A 15550-nucleotide genomic window follows, 5' to 3' on the forward strand; every position below is an offset into this window, starting at 1 on the left:
GCCCGGCCTGGCCAGACAGTCCTGGGACGCGATCCAACCTGTCTGGGCTGCAGCACAGCCCAGAGCAGCTCTGCCTCACCTGAGGCCTTGGAGACAGGGATAGCCCCGGGCGGCAAGGGAACTCTATGGCAGTGTAAAGGTAGGCGGGTCAACTGGGGAGGTCAGCGAGCCGCGTCCTTGTGTCAGGTCCTAGGTGGGCGATGAAGGGTGGGAGTGTCTCCCTCAGGGAGCCCAGGGGCACCCCTGTTCCTGCCCCACGCCTGCAAGGCGGGAGTGCCGACCCCCACACCTCCCTTGGGTGGAGTGACGGGGACTCCTGCCCTGGACTCGGGCACACGCACTGGCATGCAGGTTCACGAGATGGTCCCCAACCTGCTATGCCAAATCCAAGGGGCAGTGGTGCAAGAGGCCTGAGGACTGCCAAGGGCGCTGCTTTCCTCACTGGGGTCCACATGGCCCTCCAGCAACAGTGGACCCCAAACCAAGGTGTGTGAGTGGGTAAGGAGAAGGGAGGCCTGGGGCTCCACCTGCAGCCCCCCAGGCAGGAAGGAGCAGTCTGGGAGCAGTCTGACGGCAGATGCAGGGGACTCCGGATGTATTGCCCCAGGGGCCCACGCCAGCCCTGGAGAGCTGTTCCCCAAGGCTCATGAGCTGGCATGAGCAAGGCACCTGAGCTCGGTGGGTACAGAAACCTGGGGTGCAGAGGCGATACCATCCTTTTGCTGCCCAGGGTCTGAGGGTGGAATTCTGGTTATGCCCAGCACGAGGCTCCCAGGACCTCTGGTGGGAGAACATGGCCCACAGGCAGTCGGCATGTGACACTGGAGCACCTGCCCGGAGGCCGCCCCTCTGCCTCTCACCCCATCCCGGCTGGGCCTGAGCCAGGGGGCCTTCGGGTCACAGGTCCCCCATGTGCCACTTGTTCCCAGCAGCACCTGGTGTCGGGCCAGCCACAGCCTCTGCAGACAGCGAATGTGCCCCAGGGGCCGCCGGCATGCGGGCCGAGGGGCGGAGGATGAAGCTTCTGGCTCCTACGCGAGTCATTGCTGTGCAGACCAACCGCTCCTCCTGACTCATTTCCTTCGCCCCAGCCTCCTCAAGAGGATGACAGTGTGGTGATTAATGCTCCGGCCCACTGTGGGGCCAGCTCAGAGCACTTGAAATGCCACATTGGCTTCCCTGTCTGTCTCCGGAGACGTCTGGCCCGGCCGCGTGTGGGAAGCTCGCGGAGCCTCTCCCCAGCCTCCCCCATGCATCCCCCCAGGAGGGCTGTGCTCTGCCTGGCCCCGGCGACCACCTGAGCGGAGGGCCAGGCCCCTCAGCAAACAGTGGGTCCAGCACTGGCCCCAGGGCCCTCGTCCCTCTTATTCCCTAGCAGAGGCATCACCCTGAGACCCCTGGGGTAAGGTGTGCTCAGGAGCCCCAGGGGCACAGGGGCTCAGCTGGGTTTGATCAGGAAGTGGTGGCAGCAGGAGTTTTAGGAGGAGGAAGGAGACAAAGCCCCACATCCACCCACAGGGAGAGCACACATGGTGAAAACACAGGAGGCCAGAGAGAGGGGCCCCAAGTCCCTCTCCAGCGCTCCTCTCCTGAGCACAGCAGCTTGTCACCTGCCCGGTGCCCACGCTCAGCACTGGGCCCCCAAGTCACTCAGCAGGGGCAGGGCCATGGCTGGGCCAGGCTGGGTACAGCCCTGAGGGCAGAGGCCTGGACACCCCGGGCCACACACAGGAGGGTGGGCATCTCTGTCAGGGCCCAAGCCTTTCAGGGGAGCCACAGGGCTTCCCGGGTTGTCTGGCCCCGGCCCCGTGGGAGACAGTGACTCGGCAGGAAGGCCAAGCCTTGGGAGGTGCCCTCCAGCAAGACCAGAGCCCTCCCCGAAGCCGCAGTAAGGAGGCGGGAGCATCCCTGGGCTCTTCTTCGGACCCGGCCCCAAGGCGGGCAGAAGGGCTCAGGATGGGAGGCCTGACGGATGCTTTACCGGCCCCTCTCCCCATTTCCTCTACTGGGAATTAAATCTAGAGCCTCTGCACTGGGCTACATTCCCAACCCCTTTTTATTTAGTTTTGGAGATAGGGTCTCACTAAGTTACTACTTACACAAGCTGGGTCCAAACCTTCAATGCTGCTGCCTCAGCCTCGAAGTGTACTGGGAAGGTGTGTGCCACCACGCTTGGCTTCTACTAGCCTTTTTAGAAAGGTCCACAGAGTGGGTGCAAAATGTAAGTCAGAGAAGCTGTGGGGCCCGGTGAGGTTCCCAGCAGCCAGGGAGAGGAGCCAGCCACGTGAGGGTCAGTCCGATGGACTCTGGTGGCCAGCAGCACAGGCTTGTGTGGGATCCACCCAGGGTGCCGTGACCGCCCCACACAGGCTCAGGTAGGCAGCTGGCAAGCGGAGTCCTCGGTGGTCACGGAGGCCCCCACCCAGGTGCACATCACCCACTGCCCGTTTGGCCCTCTGGTGTCCCCTGCCTGTCCTGGGTGCTATACTTGGCAAGAACCGGTCGGCTGGCCTTATGTTGGTCAGAACCCAATAGGAGCCCAGGACAAGGGCGGGCGGCTGTGAACACCTGTTCCGGTGACATGAAGGGAATGCTAAGCAAGGAAATGAGGTGTAGACTGATTTTCAAAGGATCCAAGTGGATGCTGGGTAGAGGATGATGGTGTGGGAAGGGGCGGGTTTGGTAAGACAGGGCAACTGGAAGGGGGAACCAAATGGCTGTGGCTATGGTGGGGACTGCATTTACGAGTGCACACAGCCAGGAGGCACCTGGTAGGTGTGGTTAACACAGGCAATTGGTCAGCTTGGTAAAGGGATGCCCTCTGCACATCCAGTGGGCCTGTCCAAACGGGAAGGCTTGAGCACCACCGAGGCTGTCCGGGCCTCGGCATGTGCTCCGGCCACATCCCCAGCCACTTTCTTGCTGCGACTTAAGACTCACCCCACCAACACCACGGCTGATCAGCCAACAGCTTGCTGTGTCCGATGCCGCTGTGGTCAGCGAGCAGCTCCGCGTGAGCCTCCAAGCGTGCAGAGGAAGAAGCGTTTCACAAGACACAGCCCAGGGGGCTCTGCACACAGGACCAGGCCAGGGCAGAGCTGGGAAAGGATGCCCGAGGGAGGAGGAAAACGTGTGGGAGGGGAAGCTGGGGAAAGCGGGACTGGGAGGCTGACCAATGTCCCCTGAGATGGAGCAGCCACCTCCAGACACAGTCCAGGGCTCAGGCCAGCACCAGACTGGGTGTCCAGGCAAGCGAGATGGTGGCGACCAGCAAGAAGTCAGGGCTTTCAGAAGGGTTGACTAACTTTCTAGGAGGAAGGCCAGGGTGCAGCTGGGATAGGGGGCTGCTGTGACAGGCAGACGTCCAGATGTCCAGGGAGGGCTCTCTCCAGCCAAGCTGATAGAACTGGATTCCATCCACACTCGCATGCACGCCCACTCCTGTGTGTGCACAGGTACACCTGCCCACACTCGCAGGCACAGGTAGCATATACATATGCTATACGCACACACCTTTGCATGTGACACACATGACATACGTGCACACACCAGAGGTTCTGGGGCTTCCAGCTTCCCACTGTGCTCTGGACCTCTCCAGACCCCCTGGCACTGGCTGCAACTCCACCCTGGCCCTCAGGGTGCCCTTCCCAGCCTCCTCCAGCTCCCAGGGTTGGGGTGGATTGGAACCAGGGAGGTCAGGACACAGGGATGAAACAGCATGGGCCTGCCACCTGGACGTGGAGGGCACACACAAGCAGCAGGCCCAGGCTGAGGTGGAGGTACACCCAGCCCTCCCATTTCCCAGCTCGAGATCCAGCCACCTTGAAAGTGCTGGGACAAGCTTTCTAGGAAAAGCAGGCCTCTATGATGTCAGGGCTGAGGAGCTGGAGAGAGGGCCAACTTCTAGGAAGGGCCATCCAGGGCCTCGGGAGACCTGAGGAGAAAAGCTAGAACATTCTGCTGCCTCTGGACAGGACGGCACTCCTCCCATGCTCCCGAAGGCCCCTCCCCAGGGCAGCAGTCTGTGCCTCACACATAGCAGGGCATCCACGCCTCTCCACTCGGCGATACTGACCACACAGCCATGCCACGGTGATTTTTTCCAAGCAGGGTGATTATGTGCCTGTTTCGGTCCTCCCTGCCACCCTGCCCTGTCAGAGAGTGACAGCCACAGCTTCCCAGGTGCCGGCACTAGGGGAGGGTTGGGAAGCTGGTCCAAGTGACCCTGAACTTCTAGAGCAAGAGCCCTGAGTCCTCACTCCTCTCCCTCTTGTAGCCCATGGCCTGGAACACAGAGTCATGCTCCAGTGTGGCGAGTCCTCCATGCTGGTGACCAACAGAGGCCAAACACAGCCTTGGCAGAGCCCAGACACCCTAAAGGGCAAGGACGGACAGAAGAGCCCGACCCCAGCAGAAGGAGACAAGCTGTTGGGGAGAAGGGCCCTCTGCAGGCCCCACTGCCCTCTAGGACACTGCTCTCCTAGGACGCGGCCTCCACTTGTGTTCAGCAGCCCTTCTCAGACGTGGTGTTTAGCAGGCCCAGACACGGAGGACACAAAGACCGGGCCTAGAGGGTAAAACACAGAAACCTCGAGGCCACCCCAGGCTCCCCCAGGGACAGCCCAAAGGCGCACGTCCCACCCTCTTCCCAGAATTCACCTCCTGCTAACCCTGTTCCCCTGTCAGGGTCCAGTTCAGATGCCACGCCCCCCATCTGCTCCTGTCCAGCCTGAGGACCTACTGTCCAAATGCCCAGTACGACCCCAGCCTGCTCTTTCCAGAAGGTGCCCTCAAAGTCAGTCTCCTCCACCCCCCGAAACAGTGATCTCTAAGTGCGTGCCCAGAAAGCTGGGGAGGCTCACGTGCGCCTGTCCAGGTGACACCAGCCTGGCAGGTGCCCTCGCTGAGCTCTTAGAAAACAGGTGTCCTTATGACCCACTTGAGCCCAACGCCCTGATTTCCAAATCCTTGAATCTTCAGGGCCGGGCCCAGGGCCAGCACGAGGGGTTCTGACACCAATTCGTCATACTTGGCTGTGCCCAGCCTGTGAACAGCCCGCACCTGGCTGCACAAACAACTGCTTGCTGGCTTGCCCACATTCCTTCATTCCTAACCCAGACACTTTATCCCGTCTTAAGTATAAAGTGCGTAGGAAGTGCTGAGTGGTCAGGGACACACTTCAGGCAGCCACGTAGGAAGATTTCCTCCTGGGCCTCCTGAGCCCAAGGCAGGGCTCCATTCGGGAAGCTCTGCTGTGCTTAAGCATTCCAGGGAGGGAGAGAGGCCAGGGGGCCAGAGGGAAGGGGGTCCTGCCCCAAAGGTGCTTTTCTGGAGACAGGGTCTTGCTATGTAGCCCAGGCTGGCCTTGAATTCATGGCAATCCTCTTGCCTTAGCCTCCTGAGTGCTGGGATAACAGGTGTGCGCCATCAAGCCGATGAAAGTAAATTGGCCACTTCCATGGACAGCTGAGGCTCTGCCTTCAGGGACTCTCTGAGGCTGTGCCCAGCTTCAGCTACCTTCAGGGCACATGGCCTGCCTGTGGGGGCGCTGGCCCAGAGCTACCCGAAGAGGGCCGCACCTGCACCCGGCAGCAGCTGGAGGAGACGCAGGCTTGGGGTGTACGCAGATGCAGCGGTGTTCGGGGCTCAGGCCGGCACCCTGAGAGAAGCCGGGGAGGACAGAGCTGCCGGACACAAGCACTCTGGAGGACTGAGCTGTGTGGTGGGGACTTCACAGAACAGGCTGGGGGCAGTGGGGGAACCGAAGACAGGGCCACACTGGGGGTGCTGGGGCAGGAGGCCCGGGCCCCGCTGGTCAGGGCCGGCCACTCTCCGCCACTGTGGACTGGCTGCACGGACATCCCCGCCCCTGGCTGGAGTCCCAGTTCCCGCCTCCCTTGTGCTCAGGATATGCTTGGATTTTAACAGCAGTCCAAACTAAATGGTATCAGAAAAGAAAGTATAAAAACTTGGGCAAAAACCATGCAGCACATGCTAAGGTCAGAAGTGACAGCGGGTTTGGGCTGCGACTCCGCTTCAGCTCGGGGTCACAGCCCTGCCGTTCCGGTTTGCTCCCGGAGCTGAGTCTCCTCAGCAGGAGGCTGGCGGAACTGGAGGAAGAGGGGCCCATGATGACCAGAGGCACTGCTGGTACATGTGGTCCTCCGGGAAGGGGGTTTGGCCAGCACCCCATTCCCAGTCTGGCATGGGTGTGCTCTGGGCGGGACCTCAGGACCTGCACCAGTGTGAGAAGGGCTGGCAGAGTTGGGCACAGTAGTGATTTGGGGCCAGGGGCAGCAGGTCAGGAGCCTTGAGAACTGCTCTCCAGTCGCACAGGGCGCTGTTCAGAGACTAGTACCACGGAGAGCTGAATCACTGCTCTCCTACCACAAGTGGATTTGCAAGGAACAGGAGGGACCTGAACTTGTCTGCCTGATTGGTGTGCCCTTTCCTCGGCCCCCACCTTTCCTGTTCTCACTGCTGGAGGATCTGGGGCTTGTGAGGCCTGAGGCTGTGCTCGGGGCAGAGCTTGAGCATCCTTCAGCAGTGAAGGCTGCCGCTCCCGACAGCGCCCTCGGTAGCCAAGGTCAGAAAGTTCTGGAAGGATTGAGAATGAGGAAGTGCACGCTGAGTCAGGGCAGGCTGAGTGGCCACAAGAGGGGTTATGCTAGTCCCATCAGAGGCAGCGCACCCTCGGGGCCAGGCTTCACTGCCAAGAATGGATGGCTTGGCCCAGAACCGAGTGTGATTAATTCAAAGGACAAACAGGAAGGCTTCTCACCTGCCCAGACCTCCGTCAGGGTTTCCTGTGAGACAGACGATAGCATCAGGAGCCCTCAGAGGATAGGGAGTTTTGTTCCATGCAGAGAGGCTCCGTGTGGTGACGTGAGCAGCTGCAGGGCTCGAGGGAGAGGGGCCCTGGGTCCCACAGCTCACAGCAAATCCTCACTCCGGCCTGGGACCAGGGCTTGCTCCTTACCGGATGGTCCCAGCACTGCTACCCTGCACACAGAGCTTTGCTTCAGGCCTTTCCAGGAATGGAATCTGCCCAGAACAACAGAGCAAACAGGATGGGGAAAGCGGCTTCAGGTCACAAGGCAGTGGGCGGAGTTGGCAGCAGAGCACGGTCGTTCTGTACCAGGACGGCCGATGGGTCTGCCCAGTAGTGGTGGGCTGGTGTCCCTGGAGAAGTGCAACTCTGAATCCTGCTCAGCTGTCACCTGTCAGCTGCTGCAGACCGGGCCAGATGCCTGCGCTCCACACCTGGTGGACAGCCAGAAACACTGAAGCAGACAGCAGGCTCGGAAACGTGGCCTTGTTGTCAACGTCCAAAGGACAAAACGCATCTCCCTGGCCGATGGAGTCTGGCAGCCACAGTGCCCCCAGTGCCATCACTCGCAGGCACACATGTGGAGAGATAGGGAGGGGTCACCGGAAGGAAGCCCAGCTCCGGGCCACATGGCCCAGGGCCAGCACCCCCACACCTCAGCATGGGCTCCTGGGCGCTGCTGTGAAGGCCGGACCGAGACATCAGCTGGACAAGCCCTTTGGCTGGGTCACTCGCCCAAGACCCAAGACCCAAGGGTGGCCCTGGGCCACACACCAGCTAGGTACTGAGGGGTCCGCTTCTCGCTGGAGGACGTGAGAACACGGCATGATCTTGGGTGAACCCCTCTGCTGCGGGGCGGGCTCCCTGAGGTGCAGGACACAGCAAGGGCGCCTTCTGCAGACCAGGAGACTGCTGGAGAACAGGAAGCCCTGGCTGCCTGCCTGGCCACCTTCTCAACTCAGCACACACACACAGACACACAAACATACACATGCACAAACACACACACACACACACACACACGAACTTGAGCACACACCCCAAACCCAGCATGCAGCACATGTACCTCAAACACACTGCAAACACAAACCACCAAGTCAGCAGCACACCAGACAGCATACGTCACACACCTCAGACACACCACCAACACACACTCACAACCTCACACAAACAGCACGCAGCATGCACACATCAACTACACACACATATACCTCATACACAGCACACACATACTCCGAACTACATACCCCCTCAACAAAACACATACTCCCAACATGGCACGCCAGCCCCATACACGCACATACACACATGCGCATGTACAGATACACACACACGCCGGTGTTCTGGGTAGGACCACTGCCCACCTGGGACATCCAGGGGTTTGCCCCAGATCACTAACCTGCTCTAAGGAAGAGGCATCTGGGTAGCACACACACCCTCTGCCCTTTACAACGGCACCACACGGCCTTAGTGTGCAGGGTGGGACATCTCATCCAGCCGTGAGGAGCAGCTCCTCCTCTCGTGCGTGGAGACTGCAAAACTCGCCTCTGCCGGCCAGTGGCAGAGAGCAGGATGGTGACTCACCAAGAAGAGACAAGGTCTTGGCACAGGGCCGACAGGCCGCAGTGTGCGCGGTTTTTACAGGGAGTTCCTGCTCTAACAACAGAGCTGAGGCTGGGGGTGCTCCTTGGAGCTGGAAATACGCATTTGGCGAATTTACGCCATCTGCCCTGGGTGATGTCCTGAGCCTCGGCTGCCCCTTCGTCCCTCCCCCAGCAGCACCCGGTCACACAATGAGGGAAGCCGCAGCCGCAGCCGCAGCCGCAGCGCAGCCGCAGCAGCACAGCTGCTGTAGGGAGTCCTCCCTCTGTCCCTCTGCACACCCCGGGACTGGCGGAGCCTGCACTGGCTGCTGGGTCTAGGCAGGCATGGAGGGGGGGATCTGTCCTGCTCTTGGCCTGGTCTGCCTCAGCAATGTGGAACTGCAAAGAAACACTGAAAACAAAGCATACTTGATTATTCTAGGCAACGGTCTGACAGGCTGCAGTGACCTGTGAGCAGGGACTCGCTGAGACACGAATAAATGCCAGTTTAAAAGATGCCCTGGAGATACTGAGTAAAACCTTTCAGAACCTGTTTATGCTGATGACTAATCTGCATCTCCCCACCCTTTCTAACCATACTCATGTGCTGAGGCAGCCATGGGAGCATGTCGCAGTGGGCAGCAAAGCGTTTACTGCCTGAGGTGGGGCTCTGTCCCCTTTCCTCTCTCCAGCTGATGGCCTGCTGGTGGCTCAGGGCATCTAAACCACTGTCACCAGCCCTCCAATCACCCAGGAGGGGACATCTACTGGTCTAGCAGCCAGTGAGCTACGTGAGGACACAGGCTAAGGAGAGGGCAGGTGACACCAGCTGTGACCAAGGGACGACACAGAGCAAAGTGAGGCTCTGCCACTTGGGCCCCAGTGTCTCTACCTGCAGGTGTGGTCGGCGATGCTGGGCTCACTGGGCGGCCATGGGCACTGAGAGAGCTGCAGGCCCTACAGTGCCAATGAGAAACCAGCACTGTGTATTCAGCTGCTGGCTCCCCATCACCTGGGGAGCCTTGCATTTCCTAGAAATCGGTGCTCTCAACACTAACATGGCAACGATGTGTGGACCACACAGATTCAACACATGTGGTTCTCAAGCACAGAGCGAAGGGCTGCTGACCAGACAGCTAGTGGCCCTGGGACCCCGGAGACCCGCAGACGCTACTGCTGAGATGGTGGGTGTGTGCTTGTGTGCATTTCTGGGTAAGGGGATTCTCAGAGCCAGGGCCGGTACCTCCACACTGCTCTGAGTATCTGTAAGTCAAGGAAAAGGAGACATGCACCCAGCTGGGAGGAGCGGCTGGTCCTGCCTACCCTTGCTTTCCATTTTGAGCAGCGCTTGCCTAGCTTGTGGCCTGAGGGAGCTCCAGGGCCCCAAGACTCCCTCCTCCAACCTGTAGAGGATCTTCTCATTTCCAGTCACTCAAAGGACATCTCAGGTTAAAACATACTATATAGGTTGTAAATTTCCTGCCTCAGCACACGGAGTGTTGCCTGAGAAGGTAGGCCCAGATTCCCTCCAAAATGGCAAAGTGCCCGGGCTACATGCTTGGCCCAGGTGTGAGTGCAGTGGAACCAGACAGTAAGAGGGCAATTCCTGAGTCTCAACTGCCCCAGACTAAAGACATCTCAGGGCTGTTTTGGGAATGGCTGGCTTCTGCCACATCTGGGTACCTGGATCTAGTATGTGGCTCTACAGAGGGAGGAAAGAGGACCATGCTATGGACAGTAAGTGTCAGCAGGCTTTCCAGCCTTTAAAACCAAACCTGCCAGGCCCCTGCCCTGGGTCTGCCTAATGTGGAGAAGGCTTTCACCCTGTACATCTCACAGCAACAGGGCGTGGCAGCAGATGCCCTTACTCAAGACCGGGCGATGGCCCCCAGCCAGCAGCCTATTTCCCCATGGGCTCAGACACAGCCACACTAGGAAGGCCCGACTGCTGAGGAGCAGGGGCTGCAGTCACCCTCCTGCCAGGTTAGTCCTGGGCCCGTCCTGGGAAGTACACACACCTCGGCAGGCTCACCAAGAGGACATCAGTGGGTGACTGGAGGCCAGCGGTGCAGCATCAGGCTCCCCTCTTAGGCTCCCCAAGGTCGTTTTGAGGGGGCCTCCCTGCTCCGGGGAGGGGGGGGGGGCGCTCAAGCAAACGGCTGTGTGGGAGCAACCAAACAGGTCTGTTTCAGTGTTTCAGTCGGTGGATCTCCACGATGAGCCCGATGGCCCTGATGGGCAGGTTACAGATGGGAGCGGTTCTGCCCTGGGCAGGAGAGGACAAGTGGAAAACGCAGTCATCAGTCCCAGAAAACACTGCGGCTGGACTTTTACTTCCACTTACATCTGCCCAACAGGCAGAGCCCAACTAGCAAAGGACTTGTGGGCCAACATCTAAACAGATCCCAGCTACGGCTTCTTACTTCTCCGTGCCTACGCGGCTATCTAGGAAAAGGGCAATGTTCATGGCTAAAACTCTGTGTATCAAGTATGGGCCAAAGACCCTATTATCAATAGCTCTTATCAATAAAACAAAATAAAAAGTAGTGGTGAGGATATGGAGATTGGAACCCTCAAGCACTGCTGCTGGTGGGAATAGGAAATTGTACAGCTGTGGGAGACAGATCGACAGCTCCTCAAAAAGCTAAACATAAGCCAACCACCCCAGCGTTTCAGGGGCTGAGACTCTGTTTCCAAAAAGAAGTTAAACACAGAGCCCCATAGGACCCAGCAATTTTCTCCTAGGAATACACTCAGAAGTGAAAGCAGAGACTCAATACTTGTACACACATGTTCTTGGCAGCACTATTCACAGTGGCCAAAAGGTGGAAGTAATCCACGTGCCCATCAGCAGATGAATGGATAAACACAACATGGGCCACGCACACAGGGGATTAGACGGCCATAAAACAAAGGAAGTCTGGCGCACGTTGCAACAAGGATGAGCCCCGAGGACATCAGACTAAGTGAAACAGGCCAGACCCACATGCTTCCTGATTCACACGAGGTGACTAGAATAGTCCAGGCCACAGAGACAAACAGAACAGGGAGCACCCGGGCTGGGGAAGGGTCTGGGGAATGGGGAAGGATTTAATAGGTACAGAGTTTTAGACTGGGATTACGTTTTGAAAATAGTGGTGGGGCCGTGGGTTTAGCTCAGTGGTTTTGCCGCCTGCTTCGCAAGCGCAAGGACCCGAGTTCGATCCCCGGTACCCAAAAAACATAAATAAAATAAATAGAAAATAGTGGTGATGGTTGTTGCTCAACACTTGCAACATATACAATGCCACTGAATTCTATACTTAAAAATGGTTAAAATGGTAAGTTTTTTCTTTTTTCCAGTACCAGGGCTCGAACTTAGGACCTTGCCCTTTGCAGGGCAGGCGCTGCACCCCTGAGCTAAATCCCTTGCCCTGAAAATGTTAAATTTTTGTTAGGCTCATTTAAAAACTTAAAGAGGGGCTGGGAATGTAGCTCAGCAGTAGTGTGCTGGCCTCACATGTGTGAGGCCCTGGGTTCCACCTCCTGTACCAAAAACAAAACAAAACAAAACAAAATGAAACATCCTTAAAGAATGACAAAAAAGAGAGACAAAAATGTTTTCATCTGTAGCACCACTAGCACATTCAAAGGACTCCAATTTCTTATCCTACACCTGGAGATAAATTTACTTGTGCACACTAGAGCTGAGGACCTTACAGATGACAGAAGAGAGAAGGAAGCCACATTCCCTTGTCTTGCCGTGAGTGCAGGGCGAGTCGATGGTCACCACGCCCTGCAGTGACCTGGCGCTGCTGCCCTTCGATGCCACCAGAGCAGGTGTCGCCCTGCGTCCTCTTGAGAGAGACTGCACAAGAGCTCTTCTGCCCTTGGCAAGTACTTTCTTCTGCCCATCTCCATCGCCACCCTCCCTCTACCCAGGGCCTGGCTTTTCCTGTTCTCTGCACCCCATCATGGGTGGGGAAACCCTGCTGTTCCGGAGGCAGAACAACGAATCACACCAGCTCCCCACTGCCTCATTAAACAAGCAGCACCCACAGAGACGGCACAAGCTGGAGGAAGCCCAAAGGTGCAGCAGCCTCAGTTTCTTCGCCAAGAGTCAAGGCCTACAGCACAGATGGCGCCGTGAATCTTCGGCTGCTTTTCAAAACGCCTCCGGGCTCTGGGAGTGAGTGCTGGCTCACGGAATTCAGGCAGCTGTGCCTCCCTCTGCCGTCCAGTCAATCTCACCCAGAAACTGCGCTGCTGCCTATGAAAATCCACTTCAGAGATATGAAGTGACGACAACATCACACACAGCATAAACAGCCTGTGTGTGTTTAGGTGGCCACTGCAAGAGACACCTGCACTTGTCTTCAGTCTTGTGAGAAGCCCAGGGCCAACCCTGCAATGACACACTCACCGGGGGAGGCGGTGCCCAGGAGAGGATGGGATGCGTTCCCCCGCTGTACCTCAGGGCCAGTGCATGCAGCAGTGCTCTTGGATACCACAGTGTTGGGGAGAGGCACGGTGCCCTCTCATCCTATGCCAGAGGCCCAGAACACAAGCTGGACGGCATGACAACGTGCACATACAGAGCAGGTGCCAGGAACACACGCCCATGCACACACCCACCCACGGCCATGGAGGGAGAGGGGACCACCATACCAAGAGTCTGAACTCACTGCATCTGTTCTAACCTATGAGGTCATTTCCCAAATATGGTATGAAGAAAAACTGGACTTCTCAGCCTATGCCCAAAAGGCCAGAGCAATATAAGCAGAGTTTGCTTTCTTAAGCAAACGTCCACACACACTGACACACACACAGACCAACTTCCTAACGCTGAGCTGCTACTCCACAACACAATCACTGCAAACACTAACTCTGGCTTTATTCAAGAATAAAGGAGGCACAAAAAATATAGAGCTAAAATTCCGATGTCATCTGGAATCACAGGTTTACCAAAGGTAATTAAGGCAATCCTGCATTTGGGGGGTTAATTATAATTACTAGAGACAGAATGAATTGTTTTTCAGAGAAATGCACCTCAGGAAAATGCTAACCATGAGGTAGATGGTTACGAATCTCCCATTTTTCCAGGTGACCCCACAGGTCACAGACAGGCTACTGGCCAAGAAAGCCCTCTTCCAGGGAGTACAGAAGGATGGGGTCTTCTTTGGCTCCCCCTCTGGCAAGATTAACACTACCACAGGATGCCACTTCCAGAGGGAGGAAGTGCTGTGGGACACACCCCTCTTCATGTCCGTCTCTAGTCCAGCAATCTGCCCCCTCTAGTGCGTGGTACATGGCGATGACTGAACACCCAGTGAGGAGGCTGGGGTGTGGGGTGGGGACTACACATCACACTCCAGGGCTCGGAGGTCTTCCAGGAGCTCCTGTGCCGCCATCTGCAGGCGGGGGTTGCGGCTCTTGGACATGGCCAGGATGCGCGGCAGGGGCAGTGAGTTCTGGAACTCGGAGGCTGACTTGGAGAAGACTTCTGGCTCCAGAACTACGGACTGGACAAGCCGCAGGGCATGAAGACACACTTCTGCATCTGGGTCTAGAGAGACAGGGAAGGTTTCTGTTAAAACAGAACTGTCGGCATCTGCCCCAGAAGGTCCTTTCTGAATGACTGGCTTACCAGCTGAGAACTCTTTCAGACTAATCCAGAAACAGTCACTTCTTTATGTAAAAGCACAGTTCATAAAATCAGTATCACAAAACTCAAGTGTCACTCAAGTATTAGTACCTATCCACCTGCAGATACCACAATCATGTAATTTAGAACGTTGAACTAGAAATATGAGGACCACCATGGGGGTCTGGAGGCGCTACAGCAAAGCCCATGTGTTGAAGGTGTGGTCCTGAGCCCTTGGTCACTGCACTGGAGGCGGTGGGTCGCCTAGGAGGGGCAGCCTAGAGGAGGGAGGTTAGATCACTGAGGCGAGTGCTTTTAAAGGGGATATTGGGACCCCAGGCTCTCCCCAACCCAAACTAATTTACACATTCAATGTACTCCCAACCATAATCTCCACAGAAGCTGACCAATTCTCAGATTTATTTAGAAAAGCACGGGAATGGTACGAATATAACAATTTGGAAAAAGAAAAATGCGTGAGGACTTACAATTCTAGATTCAAGACTAGAGTTATCAAAACAGTGTGATATTAGTGAGGAGATGCAGAGAAGAACGAAGCAGAAGCACTGAGAACTAAGCCTAAGCGTCATCAACTCTTGGGAAAGTTATAAATGCAGTTCCGTCACAAAGGAAGAGCCCTTTCAACACATGGCGCTGGAAAACCGAGCACTCATACGCACAGACTGAGAACTTCACATTTTGCCTCATATACAAAAATTACACATAAAAACTGACCTGTGTAAAACCCAAACTGTACCACTTCTAGAAGAAAATCCTTGTGATTTTGAGTTAGGTAGTTTCTTAAGATACAAAACCAAAAGCTCCACTGGTGCCAGAAAGAAAAAAAAAGTCCCACCAAGATTATCAACACCTTCTCTACAAAAGACACAATTAAGACAATGAAAAGAAAAAAAGCCACTAGACTGGGAGAAAGCATTTGCAAAACAAACTGCATCTGTAAAGAACCTAGGTTCCAGCACATGGCAAGAGGCTCACCACCACTGGTTATTAGGGAAACTCAAATGAAATCCTCAATGAGATACAACCACACACCTATCATAAGGGCTAAAATAAAAAATAAAGATAATCTGACAAGACCAAGTGTTGGCAAGAATGAGGAACAATTGAAACTCTCATACAATACTGGTAAAATTTTAAATAGTAGTTTAGAAAACAATTTGACAGTTTCTTATAAATGTAATTATATAATTACCATACAACTCAGCAATCCAAATTGTAAGTAGTCAACCAAGAAAACAAAAACTTGTGTTTATAAAAAAAAAAAAAATCCTGTACACAAACATATGCAGTCAAATTTCCTTCAACGGAAGAGTGGATAAACTACTGACTGTGGTGCCTTTACATACAATGAAAAAGTGCTCAACAATAAAAAAAAACCCAGAAAATTGATATAAACAATCATATGATAAATCTCAAATAAACCATGTTAAAGAAAGAAGCCAGACTTAAAAGTCTACACAGAGCATGATTTTATTTATATGCCACTCTAGAAAT

General features: G+C 55.8%; 1 protein-coding gene across 44 annotated transcripts in view; it reads right to left on the reverse strand.

Annotated features, from left to right (window-relative positions):
* Hsf2bp (heat shock transcription factor 2 binding protein) overlaps positions 1-15550 on the reverse strand; it is a 91783-nt gene that overhangs the window by 2503 nt on the left and 73730 nt on the right. For 21 of the 44 annotated variants that reach the window (XM_087211840.1, XM_021256291.2, XM_087211887.1 and 18 more), the window contains 3 exons: positions 8229-13957; positions 5580-7741; positions 80-4567 (listed from right to left, as the gene is read on the reverse strand). In XM_087211840.1, coding sequence (XP_087067966.1) covers positions 13749-13957 — 209 coding nt within the window. In that variant the 3' untranslated portion in view covers positions 80-4567; positions 5580-7741; positions 8229-13748. The remainder of the gene's footprint in view (positions 1-79; positions 4568-5579; positions 7742-8228; positions 13958-15550) is intronic. The other 23 variants (XM_087211805.1, XM_087211750.1, XM_087211728.1 and 20 more) reach the window with 23 other exon arrangements.

Source organism: Heterocephalus glaber, unplaced genomic scaffold, assembly GCF_053883595.1.
Source record: "Heterocephalus glaber isolate CG9 unplaced genomic scaffold, H.glaber_assembly_v1.0 deba00000122, whole genome shotgun sequence".
Classification (NCBI taxonomy): domain Eukaryota; kingdom Metazoa; phylum Chordata; class Mammalia; order Rodentia; family Bathyergidae; genus Heterocephalus; species Heterocephalus glaber.